At 35.8% G+C, this 16,872-nt stretch overlaps 3 protein-coding genes and 1 long non-coding RNA gene across 5 annotated transcripts in view; 3 read left to right on the top strand and 1 right to left on the bottom strand.

Moving 5' to 3' along the window:
• The window catches only part of LOC137032441 (B-cell receptor CD22-like), a 900,294-nt gene that overhangs the window by 829,497 nt on the left and 53,925 nt on the right, over positions 1–16,872 (top strand). The gene's annotated exons all lie outside the window — the stretch shown is intronic.
• LOC137031665 (CMRF35-like molecule 3) lies at positions 1,753–4,613 on the top strand. 2 transcript variants are annotated; one of them, XM_067402775.1, is made up of 7 exons: positions 1,753–1,975; positions 2,117–2,431; positions 2,530–2,613; positions 3,292–3,366; positions 3,733–3,837; positions 3,923–3,945; positions 4,065–4,613. In XM_067402775.1, the coding sequence occupies exons 1-7, from the start codon at positions 1,936–1,938 to the stop codon at positions 4,428–4,430; spliced, it is 1,008 nt and encodes a 335-aa protein (XP_067258876.1). In that variant the 5' UTR covers positions 1,753–1,935; the 3' UTR covers positions 4,431–4,613. The 2 variants fall into 2 exon arrangements, with proteins under 2 accessions (XP_067258876.1, XP_067258875.1); XM_067402774.1 differs by having other exon boundaries at positions 1,753–2,431.
• On the bottom strand, positions 6,549–16,812 carry LOC137031671 (uncharacterized). Its single transcript, XR_010896593.1, has 4 exons — positions 16,646–16,812; positions 16,264–16,368; positions 7,395–7,466; positions 6,549–6,913 (listed from the first exon to the last, which is right to left on the bottom strand). It is a non-coding gene; the product is annotated as an uncharacterized lncRNA (long non-coding RNA).
• On the top strand, positions 10,153–10,912 carry LOC137031670 (CMRF35-like molecule 8). Its single transcript, XM_067402797.1, has 2 exons — positions 10,153–10,261; positions 10,426–10,912. Exons 1-2 carry the CDS (start codon positions 10,222–10,224, stop codon positions 10,758–10,760), a joined length of 375 nt encoding a protein of 124 aa, XP_067258898.1. The 5' UTR covers positions 10,153–10,221; the 3' UTR covers positions 10,761–10,912.

Consider the following 16,872-nt stretch of genomic DNA (forward strand, 5'->3'; position numbering starts at 1 on the left):
ATCTTTAAGCGTTAACAGGACGGGTGGATCCCCGGCTCCATCTCTAGGCTTAAATCTCATCACATCAGTTACTTGCAAAACTTTTCCCTGCACTGCCACAATCTTCATGACTTGATTATTTGGTCATTTGTATTGTAATTATCATTAATGTGGCAATTTTACATTTGATTCTGAATATGGATCGTAAAATAAATGTATTATTTTTTGAAGCTGAAAGTCTCATGAGATTCTTTTATTCTGCAGTTTAATAGACTAATTCAATCATGTTATTCTGGATTGCAAGTAAAGCATGCATTTTATTTCATTAATACTGTACTGTGTGTCTGCAGTTAATAATGTGTATATGGATGTTCAGTTCAGGTTAGTTTCATCTGTTCACTCCTGCTGGTTGATGTTGAAACTACAATAATCTGCTGCCAGAGAGCATCTTTCTCCATTCATGACCATTCAAAAGTAGCTGCGTATTCTGATAAATCATTGAGAAAAATGTATAAATGGCACAAAGTTTTGGGGGCTCCTAAAAGCAGCTGCTGTTGAGATGCTAATGAATAGCTTTATCAACATGTTACTATAGGATTTGCTTCAGTTAAACATGAGATGTCTTTGACACACACTTGTCAAACAGGAAGTGAAACTACAGCTACAGAAGAGCTTTGATGCTTCAGCTGAACAGACAAACTACATTTCCCACAATGCAATGCTCTTCTCCCAGAGCTCAAATGATGGAGAAATTGTGATCTTAATGTTCAAGCATTTTTCTGCATTATTTAAAGTTTCTGTTTTTCTCATACTGAAGATTACCACAGAAAATAACTATAACAAGCTTTTCTTATTCACCTCAATGCTTTTACATATGTCCTTTTCAATCAGAGTTTGGCAAGGATTGATTTGTTAAAGTGTTTGACTTGATGATGCTTGACATGTTATGAACATGTTTTTGAAATTAGTGTATGAGGAAAAGGGGGGTGGGGTGGTGGGGGGGGGGGGGGTGTATGCTTATGATTATTGTTTTATGGTTATTTCCATGATTAATCCTTTCAAACGTAGTATTCTTGTATTAATCCATTTATGAATTATATTTTTGCCTGTTGTATCTTTTGATCATATACTCATATATCCTATTCAAACCAGACCTCCGCTTTGACAAAGTACATGTCTGAATTCTGCTCTCTCTTCTCTGGTTTAATATGAACTGCTGCATGAGTTTAGCATACAGTCCAGACATGTTGAAGATACGCATTTGGCTCTCGCTGCTTCTGTAGTGTTAAAACCACAATGTTTCACTACGCTGGCAGAATATAAAACCAAGAGGCCAGAGCTGATTCTTAGAAAGTATATTTTTGACATTATTAGCAAATTCTGCTCTTCCTTTCATCTCCTGCAACATTAATGTACTCAAAGATATTTGGTTAAGGATTTCCTTATTGTTACTTTGTTACTTATTATTAAAAGCTGTTTATTACTTACAAATTGAACTAATAATTCATGATTTTATTGTTTTTATTATGCATTTTTTTCTTTACTTATGAATAAAATATTTTTTTATTCGTCACTTCTTTATCTGACTGAATCTCACTGCATCAGAAAAATAAAAGAAAAATGTAATTTAGTAGTATAAAAAATCAATAGAAGCACTTATAGAAACATATTAAAGACAGATAGAAACAGAGAGGACAGGAAACAGTTTGTGGTTCATGAATTCACAGCTTATTTCCTGGTCAAATCTGAGAGGCATTTTCTATAACACCAAATGCCACATAGAAACACAGACACACAGTCACTGAACAGTAGAGTTTGTTTTGACCAGAGTTTGAGTGAGACGAGAAACAAATGTCTTTTTTACTCTACAGCGATAGATGAGCGCAGAATTGTTGTGTGTTTGAGTTTCAGAAAGTCATTTTTAGGAACTACTGAGAGTTTCAGACTGATGAAGAAATGAAGTTTCCGCTGACAGTTTGTGTGTTTCTGCTGACGGGTAAGAGCTCAAGATCTCTAATACAAGAGTTTATTATCTGTTATTATGACTTATTATCAGTGTACATGAGTAAAGCAGTGTGTGTGTGTGTGTGTGTGTGTGTGTATGTGTGTGTGTGTGTGTGTGTGTGTGTGTGTGCAGTGATCAGTTCACTGTCTGTGGACATTACAGTGAGTGGAATGGAGGGAAAACCAGTGATTATTAAGTGTCCTTATCCAGGAGGATATGAGAAGTCTTCCAAATACTTCTACAAAGGACCTTCAAAAAGTGTCCTTATAATACAGTCTGATGGAACAAAGACAGTAGCGACCAGCAGCAGATTCTCTCTGCTGGATGATTGTAAGACCAGATCATTTACAGTGACCATCAGTGACCTGAAGATGGAAGATGCTGGAATATACGGCTGTAGAGCTGGACATCATCACTACAAAGAAGTCAAGCTGAATGTGATCAGAGGTGCCTGCTTCATCAGTCTGCTTCATCATTCATGTTTATTGTTTTATGAATATATTTGTTTAATTTGAATGGTGTGACGACTCTTCCTCATTTCTCAGCTCCACAGAGACCGAGACCTGTTCAGATCTCAACATCCACCATTCATCAGTATACTAACACCAGCACTGAACACAGCAGCACAGGTACCTGAACTCACACACACACCTGCTGACATCTACACTCACATGCATTTTATGGTGAAAATATCGTTACTGTGAAGTTACTGTTTATATATTTGTAACATTTGGCTAAAAGTATGAAAAGTATATTTGGCTAAAAGGAAACCCGACTACACCACCTATCGGTTTTCAACACCCATGAAAATAAAATAAAAATACCCCAAAAAGAATTAAACCAAATGTGGTTGCAATAATGTGCTTCTGGTTTGAATTGGATTAAAAGGCAGAGACGAGACTTTGATACAATTCAAATTTATTTCACAAAAATAAACCTTACACATTTCCAGATAGTTCTGACAAGACAATTCATGTCTTCCACAAACTTGCAAAAACATGGAATCTTCTGAGAAAAATCATCATGAGTGTTACAGTAGCATTACTTCATGTGGGTTTTCATACATTTGATAAACTTTTATCCAAAGTGACTGTATCAGTTCAGATAATAAAGCATCTTCTAAATGAGCACTAATGTCATGTGATTATCACTAATCAGTGTTATGAACAGAAAACACAACCTTCGTTCATATGCAGCAACAGCACAGGACAAACAATGTTATGTGTGTTTTTCTTTTCCTACTGTCAGGGTTTATTATTACTATTATTTATTATATTATCGCTGTCACTGGTGTTTTTCTCTGTCAGTGTCTCATCAAACAGAAACTGAAACAAGAACAACAGCAGGAAATACTACAGATGAAGTCCATCAGCCAACCACTCGTAAGCTCAAACTACACTACCCATAATGCAACTCTTTGATGACATGATCACTCTTTGAAAGGAAACTGGTTTGAACATTTGTTGAGACACATTGTATAAACATAAAATGATGCACAGATCAGCTTTCATGTGGTTAATTCAGTTTGAAATCAACCGTAAAGAGAAGTGGCGAGAGTCGAGGTTTACCATTAGAGTTTCACTTCCGTTGCTCAAGATAACAACTACAGATTTCCAATATTACAATATTATTAATGGTACAATAATCAAAGTAATTTATATCAGGTCTAATTTTGTTATCATCATTTAACAGTATAATCAGCAGAGTGTTGTTTTATGTAAATATCATGTGTTTATCGATGCGTTCAGACTTGGCTTCTGTTGCTGGCGGTCTGGGTTCGGTTCTGCTGGTTCTGACTCTGTGTTCTGGAACAATCCTCATCCTGAAAAAGAGGAAAAGGAAATGTGGGACAGGTAATGCTTTGTGATTTTAAAGTCCTGTTTTTAGTGTTTGAACTGATTTGACTTGGTCTTTTTTCTCTATTCATGCTCCATTCAGATTTAGTGCAGCACAATACGGAGGTGAGTGATCAAATCTTTACCTGTAGATCAGAAATACATGTTAAATGATTGTTTATTGATGAACAGAGAGTATTATCTATGTGAACTAGTAAATTATTAATATATGTGTTGTTTTTCAGACTGACCACATGTATGAAGTGATCCCAAACAGTGATGTCGCCATGGTAACATCCTCATCCAATCAAATTCCTGCATCTTCATCCAATCAGACGCCTGCATCACACCTCAACACCCGCACACAAGTCTCTGCTGTTTACGCCACAGTAACCAATCAGCTGCCTGATTCAAACCTCAGTCACACCCACTCGACCAATCAGGTGACAGATACAGCCAATATAAAGTCACCTGACCCAACACAGGACAGCAGGACAGATTTGATCTATGTGACAGCAACACATCCACAAAACATCTCAACAAACGAGGGTCTGATATATTCAGTGATCAACCATAAATTAAAAAGACTGCCAACAACTGGCAAAATCTAAATGTATTTAATGAATCAACATTTTTTGACACACTTTTAGGTACAAAATCATTTTTTCAGTGTCCTGTATGTAATATTACTAACAAGAAAAGTTACATTTAAAAAATAAATAATAAAAAAAACCCTGAAAAATTACATGAAATTCAGTGTTCTTTCTAATTAGACCATTTCATGAACAGTTAATAAAAATGTAATAAAGTTGCTACAAGCTGTAAAAAATCAGCAGCTAAGCAAGCATGTCAGGGAGCATCTGAGCATGGCCATGATATAAAATATGAAGTTTAAGTGTAATATGCAGTGAAGTTGCCAATATATTGCATCAAACAAACACTATGCAACTCTTTTATATCAAATTTGACAATGAGTTATGAAAAAGTGTTTGAGATATTAAAACGTTTATAACAAGTTTTTACCAGCATGATCTGATGATCTGTGTGAAACTGTGTTAGCAGGAGTCGAAATCGTAAAGATTTGCACAGAAAAAAAGCTAATTGTCTGTATATTGTATAGTAAAATTGCTTATTGTTAAAATCAGTAGGACCAAAAAATGTATAGCATCAAACAAGACTAAAAGCATATTTGTAAATTTTGTTATCTTTTGACCACTAGTTGGTGACAATCCCAATCTTCTTAGGCTCCTTGGTGCTAATGACACATATCAAATTTTGTAACAATGTTGCTTTCATAAAACACAGTATATTTCTAAAAAATTCTAAATGGTCGTCATGAAAAGTGGGTATCATTCAACTCTATATACCACGCCAAATGTAAAGAGTCTTATGAGTTTCAGTCAATTCAATATAGGCATACATGTAAATTTTTCATTATTTGGCAAACATTTGGTGGCAATGTGCCCAAACTCCTCATGTTCCCTCAGGGTATGATGGCTAATAAGTGTACCAAGTTTTGTATTAATATGCCAAAGTTAATACATTTTTGCCAGCATGGTCTGAAGATAATCTGGGCTAATTTATTTAAAAAATAGACCAACTGTCTCAAACTATTTAAGAACAAGTAGGATTGTCAGAGCCGATAGCCGAGATATAGAGCAAATGCCTCCGGCGACTCGAGTTTGATTCCCGGCTCAAGGTCCATGCTGTTCTGTCTGATCTGTACTGTCCTTTCCAATAAAGCCATAAAATGGTTAAAACTATAACTTAGAAATAGAAGGTTTTTCAGAAAATTAAAAATAGCAGAACATTTTTCATGTTATAATTTTGTTTCTAGCCCTTAAACATGAGCACAACTTTGAGCTGCATATTTCACTTATGATTAATGTTCAGACCACTATCTGTGGAATTTCACAACTTTCCTATGAATGGTTTTATGGGCTGCCATAGATTCGAGAGCAAAAGAAAAAGACTAACAATAACAATATATGCCAACACACCATACAGTAGGAGCATAATCACTAATATTAGTCTTCTGTTCAGCCCGTGAGTTCAGTTCAGAGAGCTGCTCTACACTGCGCCCTCTACAGGTGAAGTACAATACTACACAGGGCCTCTACATGCAACTTTGACTCTCATTATGTAGCAAATCTTCATTTAAAATTACTCTTTGTACTTTGACTGAATCTGCTGCAAACAAACTCAAGAAAAATGGACCAAAAACTATTGAAGGTGAACCTAAATGAAACTGAGAGCTGGATGTGTTTAGAGAGAAGAAAGGGGAAGGATATGTTCATTTCAGTTGTGGACGCTGCAATTACTGGACTCAGAGGAGAGGGAGTTGACATCAAATGTTCATATGAATCTAGATACAAATCAAATTCAAAGTATTTTTTGTAAAGGCGAGTGTTCATTGTTAAAACAGAAACTGATCTGAGAACAGAGGATGAAAGTGTGCTATGAAGTTCTGCTATGTCTTTTACTGATGACTATTCAGAGATTTTGTTGAAGGTTAAACATGGTAAATTGATATCTAATTACGTAACTTAGAGTAATTGACTAATTATTCATTAAAGGGTGCATATTATGCAAAATTCACCTTCACATAGTGTCTGAATATAAATATGTGTCAGCAGTGTGTGCACACAATCACCCTAGAATGGTAAAAATCCACTCACTCCTCTTTTTTTAATCACCATGAATCATAATAAGTGTCTCAGAACAAGCCATTTGCAGATTTTACTTTTTGTGACGTCACAAAATGCTTAGGCCCCGCCCACGACTGCTGACAGCCTCTGCTCTATTAGCATAGACCCCGCCCTGAATGAGCTGTTCACTGTTTATCTCCTCAGCAGCGTTCAAGTAAGAAATGTATTCTTATTACAGCAACTAAACTAAATTCAGTCACTTATGTTCAGTATATAATAATCTCTGTTGTGAATAAAAAATATACAACTTCTGTTCATATTCACATGATGTAAGTTTTGCGTGTGTGCATGTGGAGCTTCGTTTATGTGTTCATGTTCTTACTGCATGAGCGGCTCATTCACACGTCACTGGTGTTTCTCTCTGTCCGTCACTCATCAAACAGAAACTGAAACAAGAACAAGAGCAGGAAATACTACAGTTGAACTCTATCAGCCAAACACTAGTAAGCTCATACTACACTACCCATAATGCAACTCACATCACGTGATCACTCTTTGAAAGGAAATTGTTTTGAACATTTGTGGAGACACATTTTATCTCTTGTATAAACATAAAATGATGCACAAATCAGCTTTCATGTGGTTAATTTGGTTTGACATCAACCGTAAAGAGACGTTCTGAAGAGTTGAGGTTTACCAGTTTCACTTCAGTTACACAAGATAACAACTATAGATTTCCAATATTACAATATTATTAATGGTACAATAATCAAAGTAATTTATTTGTAACAACAAAATATTAGAATATTCTTAATAGGACAATAATCAAAATGATTGATATCCACATTAAGTTTGTTATACAGTGTAATCAGGATCATTAGAGTGTTGTTTTATGTAAATATCATGTGTTTATTGATGCATTCAGACCTGGCTTCTGTTGCTGGCGGTCTGGGTTCAGTTCTGCTGGTTCTGACTCTGTGTTCTGGAACAATCCTCATCCTGAAAAAGAGGAAAAGGAAATGTGGGACAGGTAATGCTTCGTTTTTGAGTTTAAATTCCTGTTTTTAGTGTTTGAACTGATTTGACTTGGTCTTTTTTCTCTATTCATGCTCCATTCAGATTTAGTGCAGCACAATACAGGGGGTGGGGCTTTCGTACGTATAATACGCCATAAAGTGTGTATCATATGCATGCGAAAAACTGCGTACCATAAGCACACCAAAACTCATTTTGGCGTATATATTCTACGAGATTACAAACTCGTACTATTGATACGCATTTTCGTGTGATCGGGTTCGAAATGACACAGGACAGCAGGACAGAAGTGATCTAAGTGACAGCATCACATCCACAAAGGTTTATAGTAAGTTAATATTTAGTGTTACTAACAAGATATGTTGCTAACAACACCACAAATAAATGCTAAAATTTAAAAAAAAAAAAAAAAAAAAAAAAAAAAAAATGTAATTAGTACAGTTAAAGCAAATAAAAAGTTGAATCGCCTTCTTTTTTAGCCTCTTTAGCTCTGATTCTGTTATGTCTGAGAGTGAGGGTTGCCAGATCTAAGAAACAAAACTAACTCAATGACCCTGATCCAAACATCAGAGTAGAGGTCCGATAAGATTTCTTGCAGCACGGGATTACATTTTGAATGAAAGGTGGTAGCGATCGGTAACTCTGGTGTTCTCTGGACGGGAGCGGGCAGTCTGACAATAACCCGGCCACTCCCAAGATCCTTTGACAACAGCGCATTCATATGGGAAGCCATTTTGACTTTTATTCACATCTCAGGATATGAATTCTTGATATCAACAATTCAGTTCTTGATATCAGGAATTACATTTCCACTAACAGTGTTAATTCTTGATATCAACATTTGAATTTCCACTAGTAAAAACTAGAATTCTTGATATCTGTAATTGTATTTTCACTAGTGAAATGTCACCATAGGCTGCCATTCAAATTCAATTGTTGATATCAATAATTGATTTCTAGTTGAAATTCCAATTTCACATATCAGAAATGCAGTTCTTACTAGTAAAAATAGTAATTTTTGATATCAATAATTACATTGCTACTAGTAAAATGCGAATTTTTGATATCAAGAATTCAGTTGTCACCAGTTGAAATGTCAGTTCTTGATATCAACAATTGCATTTCTACTAGTAAAAATGTTCATATTTGATATCTGAAAATGCATTTCTGATATCAACATAATTTCAGATATGTAAAATGGCTTTCTTACTAGTAACAATCACATTCATGATATCAGAAACTAACATTGTTACTAGTAGCAATTCAATTGTTGATATCAAGAAATGACATTTCAACTAGTGACAACTGAATTATTGATATCAAAAATTATGATTTTTACTAGTAAGAATTGTATTTCTGATATGTGAAATTGGAATTTCAACTAGTAAGAACTCAATTTTTGATATCAACAATTGAATTTGAATGGCAGCCTATGGTGAAATTTCACTAGTGAAAATACAATTACAGATATCAAGAATTCTAGTTTTTACTAGTGGAAATTCAAATGTTGATATCAAGAATACATATTTCTGCAAGTGATGATATCATTGTTGTTATCAAGAATTAACATTTTTACCAGTGGAAATTCTTGATATCAACAATTGTCATTGTTACAAGTAGAAATGTAATTCCTGATATCAAGAATTAGCATTTTAACTAGTGAAAACTGAATTGTTGATATCAAGAATTCATATCCTGAGAATGAATAAAAGTCAAAACGGCTTGCCATACATCCACACTTTAACTTGAAGTGAACTAAACTTTCTGCAGAGGTGGCGTTCACACAGATCCCAGTTCCCTGGCAAGATATATTCTTTGCATCCCTGCCACGAGAGCACCTTCAGAGAGAACATTCAGCCTTTGTGATCGGATTTTGGAGTGAGAGACGTTCAGTTTTTGCATGGATGTTCAACTTCCATACCAAAAATAGATATTTTACAGTCACTTTTATACATTACACACAATTTTAAGTTGACAATTTATACTTTGTATAGATAATGGTTTTATTACTGGTAAATGAGTAAAATATTTTAATACAAGCATTTCAGTCAAGATATAATTTATACAATGTCAAACCTGCTGCATGAGTTTAAAAGTAGTCAATTTCTGCGGGAAAACGGAGCACTTGGCAACCCTGCTCAGTGAGCTGCACTACATCACGCCCTCTACAGGAGATGTAAAACACTACACAGAGCTTCAACACACTCCTGTTGGTCCTATGTAGCAAATCTCCATCTAAAACTACTTAGATTGACTGAAATCAGCTGCAAAGAGACAGTGTCAATATAAAACTATTATGAACAGAAGTTTGTCGACCACAGGACCGTTTAAAATGAACTAATGAAGCTAAAAAATAATATTAAAACTCAGAAGAAACCAGACAACATTTGCAAATACAAAATCTAAAATCTACAAATTGTAACCTTTATCATGGACCTTAGTTTTGATTTTGATAAAATAAAAACATCCATATATAATGAAACTAAGTATTGAGCTGTTTAGATCAGTATGTAAGCAAAGCATGTTCAGTTTGTCAGAGTAAATGTGCTCTTCTATGATGTCCTGTAGAGCTGATGTGGTTAGAGATACAGAAGGGGAAGGAAATGTTAATATTATATTGCTGATGCCATTGTTCACTCAGTACGGAAGAGAACGACAGTAGCGTTTGTCACAAAGAGTTTGGTGTTTAATTTTAGAGAAACTCTTGTCAAAGTTGATCATGTGGGACGTTCTGCTGCTCTTTTCCAGCATCTGTACAGGTGAGTTTGAGACTCTGAGCTCTTTTACACACAGTTTGACATGATCTCTTGATTATCACATGATCATCAGACTCATATCAATGATATTTGTAAGTTATTATTCTGGCCTGCTGATGTCTCTTGCTCACACATAACAGCTCTATATAATGATATTTGTGTTTCAGTTGTTGTTGTAGGAGCTCCAGATACAGTTACAGGACACAGAGGAGAGAGAGTTGAGATCAGATGCTCATATGAACCTGGATATGAATCAAATTCAAAGTATTTTTGTAAAGGCAAGTGTACGATTGGAAATAGAAACATCATGGTTAAATCAGGATCTCCAGCTAAAGACGAGAGATTTTCTCTGACTGACGACAAGAAGAACAGAGTTTTCACCGTCACCATCACTGATCTGAGAACAGAGGATGAAGGACAATACTGGTGTGCTGTGGAGAGGCCTTTACCTTTAGCTGATGTCTATTCAGAGATTATGTTGCTGGTTAAACTGGGTAAGTGATTATATTTATTAGAAGTGTAGCTTCAGTAGAAATGAACTACAAGGGAACAGGCCAATGGTCATTAAATAAAATAAAATAATATTATTTCAAAACAGCTTCATAGTAATAAACAGGAAAATAACAGTTTCATTGTTGCAAAGTTAATCAATTATAAAATTATTTCATTTTCAGCTATAAAGCAGCTCTACAGAAGACAATAGAACAGATACATGTTTATTTATTTTAAAGGAACACTCCACTTTTTTTGAAAATAGGCTCATTTTCCAGCTCCCCTAGAGTTAAACAGTTGAGTTTTACCGTTTTCAAATCCATTCAGCCGATCTCCGGTTCTGGCGGTACCACTTTTAGCATAGCTTAGCATAGTTCATTGAATCTGATTAGACCGTTAGCATCGCGCTTAAAAATGACCAAAGAGTTTTGATATTTTTCCTATTTTAAACTTGACTCTTCTGTAGTTAAATCGTGTACTAAGACCGACGGAAAATAAAAAGTTGTGATTTTCTAGGCTGATATGGCTAGGAACTATACTCTCATTCAGGCGTAATAATCAAGGAACTTTGCTGCCGTTCCATGGCTGCAGCGGTGCAATGATATTACGCAGCGCCTGTGAGCCCCTGCTTGCACAGGGAACGTGCCTTGCAACCATGGAGACGTTTGTGAGAGACGCTGCGTAATATCATTGCGCCTGCTGCAGCCATGATACGGCAGCAAAGTTCCTTGATTATTACGCTGGAATGAGAGTATAGTTCCTAGCCATATCAGCCTAGAAAATTGCAACTTTTCATTTTCCGTCGGTCTTAGTACACGATTTAACTACAGAAGAGTCAAGTTTTAAATAGGAAAAATCTCAAAACTCTTTGGTGATTTTTAAGCGCGATGCTAACGGTCTAATCAGATTCAATGAACTATGCTAAGCTATGCTAAAAGTGGTACCGCCAGAACCGGAGATCGGCTGAATGGATTCGAAAACAGTAAAACTCAACTGATTAACTCTAGGGGAGTTGGAAAATGAGCCTATTTTCAAAAAAAGTGGAGTGTTCCTTTAAGTTTAATTCGTTGTCAGTGTTTTAGAGACAGTGACTTTAAGTTGATTTTTCCTGTCATTCATCAGATGAGAAGACCACTGAGGTTTCAACCATCAGACCTTTTTCAAACACATCATCATCATCATCATCATCATCATCATCATCATCATCATCATATTTCAGTACAGTAGATCTGAATCTACAATCCACCAGCATGAATCACTCAGGTCAAACAGGTCAGTTCATCTGTCTGTCACTCTATGACTCTTATTTCTTGAATATTTGAATGTGATGCATCTATATATCAGTTTAAAGGACAGTAAATGTGTGTTACAGGTCACGTCTCACATTCAGGGTCTGTCATATACGTCAGTGCTGGGTTAGTCATCATGGTGATCATCTTCTTCATGACGCTGATGGTGTGGTGTAGGAAGAGAAGCAAGAAACCATCAAGAGTTTCACAATCAGGCCCTTCACAGCAAGGTCAGATTTACATAATGAAACACACACACACACACACACACACACACACACACACACACACACACACACACACACACACACACACACACACACACACACACACACATTAATTTACTTACAGTTGCTTCCTAAATGGGGATTTTCCATAGACATCTATTGCTTTTATATACAGCTAGTTATAAATACTATGTGAGCAGTGACAGGACTAAAACTATCCCTGAGTTTTTTAAGACACTTTGGATAAATCAGGGTTTAACACTAGAACCACCACAGGGTAAAATTTACCCAGATGTTTTTCAAATGTACATAACAGATTTTCAATAAAATATCCAAGTCTACCCATCATTGGCTTTTACTAAAACTGTTATTTACAATCCCCTGTTGCTAAAAATTGTTTAGATAAAACCAGATTTAAAAATGGGGCATTTATACCTAAAACCGCCAGCAGGTCAGATTTACCTTTATTTTCGTGATGCGTTTGAGCAACATGTTGGATTGCTGTAAGCGTTCAAATGAAGATGTTTTAGCCTACTCATAAATGTTCAAACTTTGCATTATATATTTATTTATTTATTTATTTGCAATTTTTATTGTGTATTGTTTGCTGCTGTGTTGCTGTTTATTCTAGTCTGGCCATTTCCTGAAAAAAAAAAAAAAAAAAAAAAAATTCCGATCTATGATGTCATGAATAGAAAAAAAAAAATATGATTACCCCAAGTTTATTGGTGTTGTTCTCTTATTAAAATTATAAATGATATAACTAAACAAATTCATATTTAATTAGGTTAAACTGTGCGCTTGAATTTGTCGTTGTGTCATACATCCTATGCAGTGCAGTGAATTATTATTGGTCTTTTTTGTCTATTTAGGGAATTTTAGTAATTTTAAATAACATGGGTTATCTTAATATGTGATTAATGTCATTTTATTATAATATTACAGCACCCAAATATGTATTTATTTCCTTCTAATTCACACGTTGTCATTGCAGGCTGGTTTAGCCAACAGGACAAAAACATAGTTGATGACTAAAATAATCATTTCGTGGCTCTAGACAATATTTTGTGGAGACAGTGGCATAATACAGTGACATAATATGATTTTTAGCCATATCAAAACAATAATCATGTGCGCGGGTAAATTTTACCCGCTGGCGGTTTTAGGTATACATCATCCCTTGGCGGTTCTAGCGGTAAATGAGGAATTAAGTCTTCATCTGGTTGACCTTGTGGAAAAGATGCTGACTGTCACAGATACACTCATGTTTCTTTCTAACGTTTGCTGTTTGAATGTAACTTTATTCCTCCTCATTTTCTACAGTCTCTGATGGGCTTTTGCCTTTGAATACAACAGTAGAGATCACTGCAGAGGTGAGTGTTAATGATTATGATAATGAACTCTTGAAAACACCAGCTATGATGTCAGTGCTGGTAAAAGCTCATTGGTTTGGAGCTGCAGACTCTGGACGTCTGTTTCCTGTTCACTAGTGTCCAAAACTCAACATATATCTGCTAGTGATAACAAATACTGTTGAGATGTTCATGTGGAAGGGTTTGGAAGATAACATGAGTTATTTTGCAGGACATTGACTGGAATGACCATTATTATCAGGAAATCAGCAAGTTTCAGTGCAAGAACAGTCAAAACACCACTATCTACTCAACAGCAGAAAGTCCAGAAGATCCAATGATCTACTCCACTGCAAATAAACCAGAAGATCCAATGATCTACTCCACTGCAGAAGAACCAGAAGATCCAATGATCTACTCCACTGCAAATAAACCAGAAGATCCAATGATCTACTCCACTGCAAAAGAACCAGAAGATCCAATGATCTACTCCACTGCAAAAGAACCAGAAGATCCACTGATCTCCACAGCAGATAAACCAGATTTAACGCTCTACTCCACTGCAGAAATACCAGGTGATTCGACGATCTACTCCACTGCAAATTAACTAGCTGATCTGATGATCTGCTCCACAGTAAAGAGACTGTAATGATGTTTTTTACAGACTGTGTCTCAGAGCAGCTTCATGGAGTGGAAGTTCAACCCATAATGCAACAGTGACAGGACAAAAACAATCCCTGATTTTAAGAAGAAACTTTGGCTAGATCAGGGTTTAAATGAAGAACCATGCCCTTATCTGCTTAATTTTGTGGAATAGATGCGGGCTGTCAGTCACTGGAGTTACTAAAAGACACTTTTCAGCATTTGTGGATCTGTTCAGAGAAAGTTTACTTTTTTTTTTAAGTTTGTTGTATTATACTCCTTACGGCATTACAGGTTTTATTTGTGTATTAATTTATTTATTTGAAATTCAGGCATTGGCTTGTCTTATCAAATGGGTTTACATGAATATAGCTTAATATATTTTGCATAGTTAAACAGTTGTGTTCATGGCCAGACTAATGCAGGAGAACCTTTAGTTTTTGGGCAAATGACCACATATATATTGTTAAAAACATTTTTCAAACCTCTGTTCTGCGTTTTATTGGCTCCTGATAAATTGCTGATGTCTGCTAAATGAATAAATATTTAAAGGTGGCCTATAATCAGAATTTGAATTTACCTCGGCATAGTTGAATAACAAGAGTTCAGTACATGGAAAAGACATACATTGAGTTTCAAACCCCATTGTTTCCTCCTTCTTATGTAAATCTCATTTGTTTAAAAGACTTCCGGAAAACACTCGGATCTCAACATAACACCGACTGTTACGTAACAGTCGGGATCATTAATATGTATGACCCCAATATTTGCATAATGCCAGCCCATTCGACGCATTAGACAAGTAAAGGCAGTATTAACATCTGGATCTGTGCACAGACAAGTTAAGCAAGCAAGAACAACAGCGAAAAATGGCAGATGGAGCAATAATAACTGACATGATCCATGATATCATGATATTTTTAGTGATATTTGTAAATTGTCTTTCTAAATGTTTCATTAGCATGTTGCTAATATACTGTTAAATGAGGTTAAAGTTACCATCATTTCTTACTGTATTCATGGAGACAAGAGTCGTTGCTATTTTCATTTTTAAACACATGCAGTCTGTATAATTCATAAACACAACTTCATTCTTTATAAATCTCTCCAACAGTGTGTAATGTTAGCTTTAGCCACAGAGCACAGCCTCAAACTAACACAGAATCAAACGTAACCATCTAAATAAATACTTTACTCACATAATTCGAAGCATGCATGCAGCAAGTGAAATTGAAGTGTGTTTAATTACTTCTTCATATTATTATATTTCTTTTTCATTCAAAAGTCAGGAGCATAAAAAAGAGGAACTCATGACAATTGATTACAATCTCACTGTCACAATCTCCTTCCACCAGTCCAGTCACCTCTATACACTACATTTCCCATGATCCTCCCTGGTCACAACCTGCTCACTATGCGCAATCATCACATCAGTTTACCATCAGCCTCATCAATACTGCCATAAAAGCCTAAAGACAAGTGTGATTATGAGAATGTTGAGAATCCTAAAAGATTCCTATAATCCTAGGCTAAAATCTGTAGTCTTTGATCGCTAGTTTGCCAATTAATGACCGTTGCTATCAAATTTGACGTCCAACGAAATTCTGGCAGTGTCAGAAAATTTGGCGCACAGTCCTGCAGTGTGACTTCTCCTACAACAAACGTCAAATTGTCTTTGTTTTTCAAGATAAGCCGCTAGATAAGACGCTAGGGATTTCTTTGTTAGCCATAATTTCAGTCCCGTGTGTAATGCAGCTCACAGCTCACGAATGTGTATGGGTTGATGATATAAAACTCAGGACAAGTTTTCATGCACGTCATACAGGCTTACATAAATGACAGCTGAGATCCCGCAGTGTGACATGAGGATCATGTTTCTACAGTCTGATAAAGGAATAATCGTAAAGGACTATTATAAATCGCACAGTGTGCACCTGGCTTTAACCAAACACAAGGACTCTGTCTGGTCTCGTTGTATCCACCATACACTACTGATTTCTTACCTGTGATTTGTCTTCTTCCATCTTCAGTCATCCGTCTTGAGTCATCTATCTGAAGCCACTTTCAGTCTGGGTCTGGATCTCCTGTATCCCGTACAGTATCTCCATCTGCAAAGACAAAGAACTCTATCATTCATGAGCAAATGTCCAGTCCAGACTACACGATTTTAGCCTGATTTTGCCACGATCTGCTTGACGTTATGTGGCGTACAATCAAAATCGTAGAATCTGACACAGTGACTATCATGACCGACAAAAATGTAGTGTTGTCTGAACCCGACATAAGTCTTAGCATTTTGCTTCACTGCTGATATGCTCCATTTACTCACTCTCGCATCTGCCCCGGTCTTTGCCCGAATAAAGGACTGTTATTTTTGATACTCACCTTGTCTTCTTCTGTTTCCTGACACTTACAGTGTGAAAAACATGCTTAACTTCATCAACAAAACTCTTTATGTCAGCATTTCTTGTTTTCTTCTAGTTTGTTTTTACTGTATGTTTTTGATGCATTTTTTTTTTTTTTACACAATCTATCTTTCTGTTTCAGTTTGAGACCTGTGACACCCACAGCAGCAGAAGACAAAGGAAGAGGAAGACTGCATCTCATCACAT

Source organism: Chanodichthys erythropterus, chromosome 12, assembly GCF_024489055.1.
Source record: "Chanodichthys erythropterus isolate Z2021 chromosome 12, ASM2448905v1, whole genome shotgun sequence".
NCBI lineage: Eukaryota > Metazoa > Chordata > Actinopteri > Cypriniformes > Xenocyprididae > Chanodichthys > Chanodichthys erythropterus.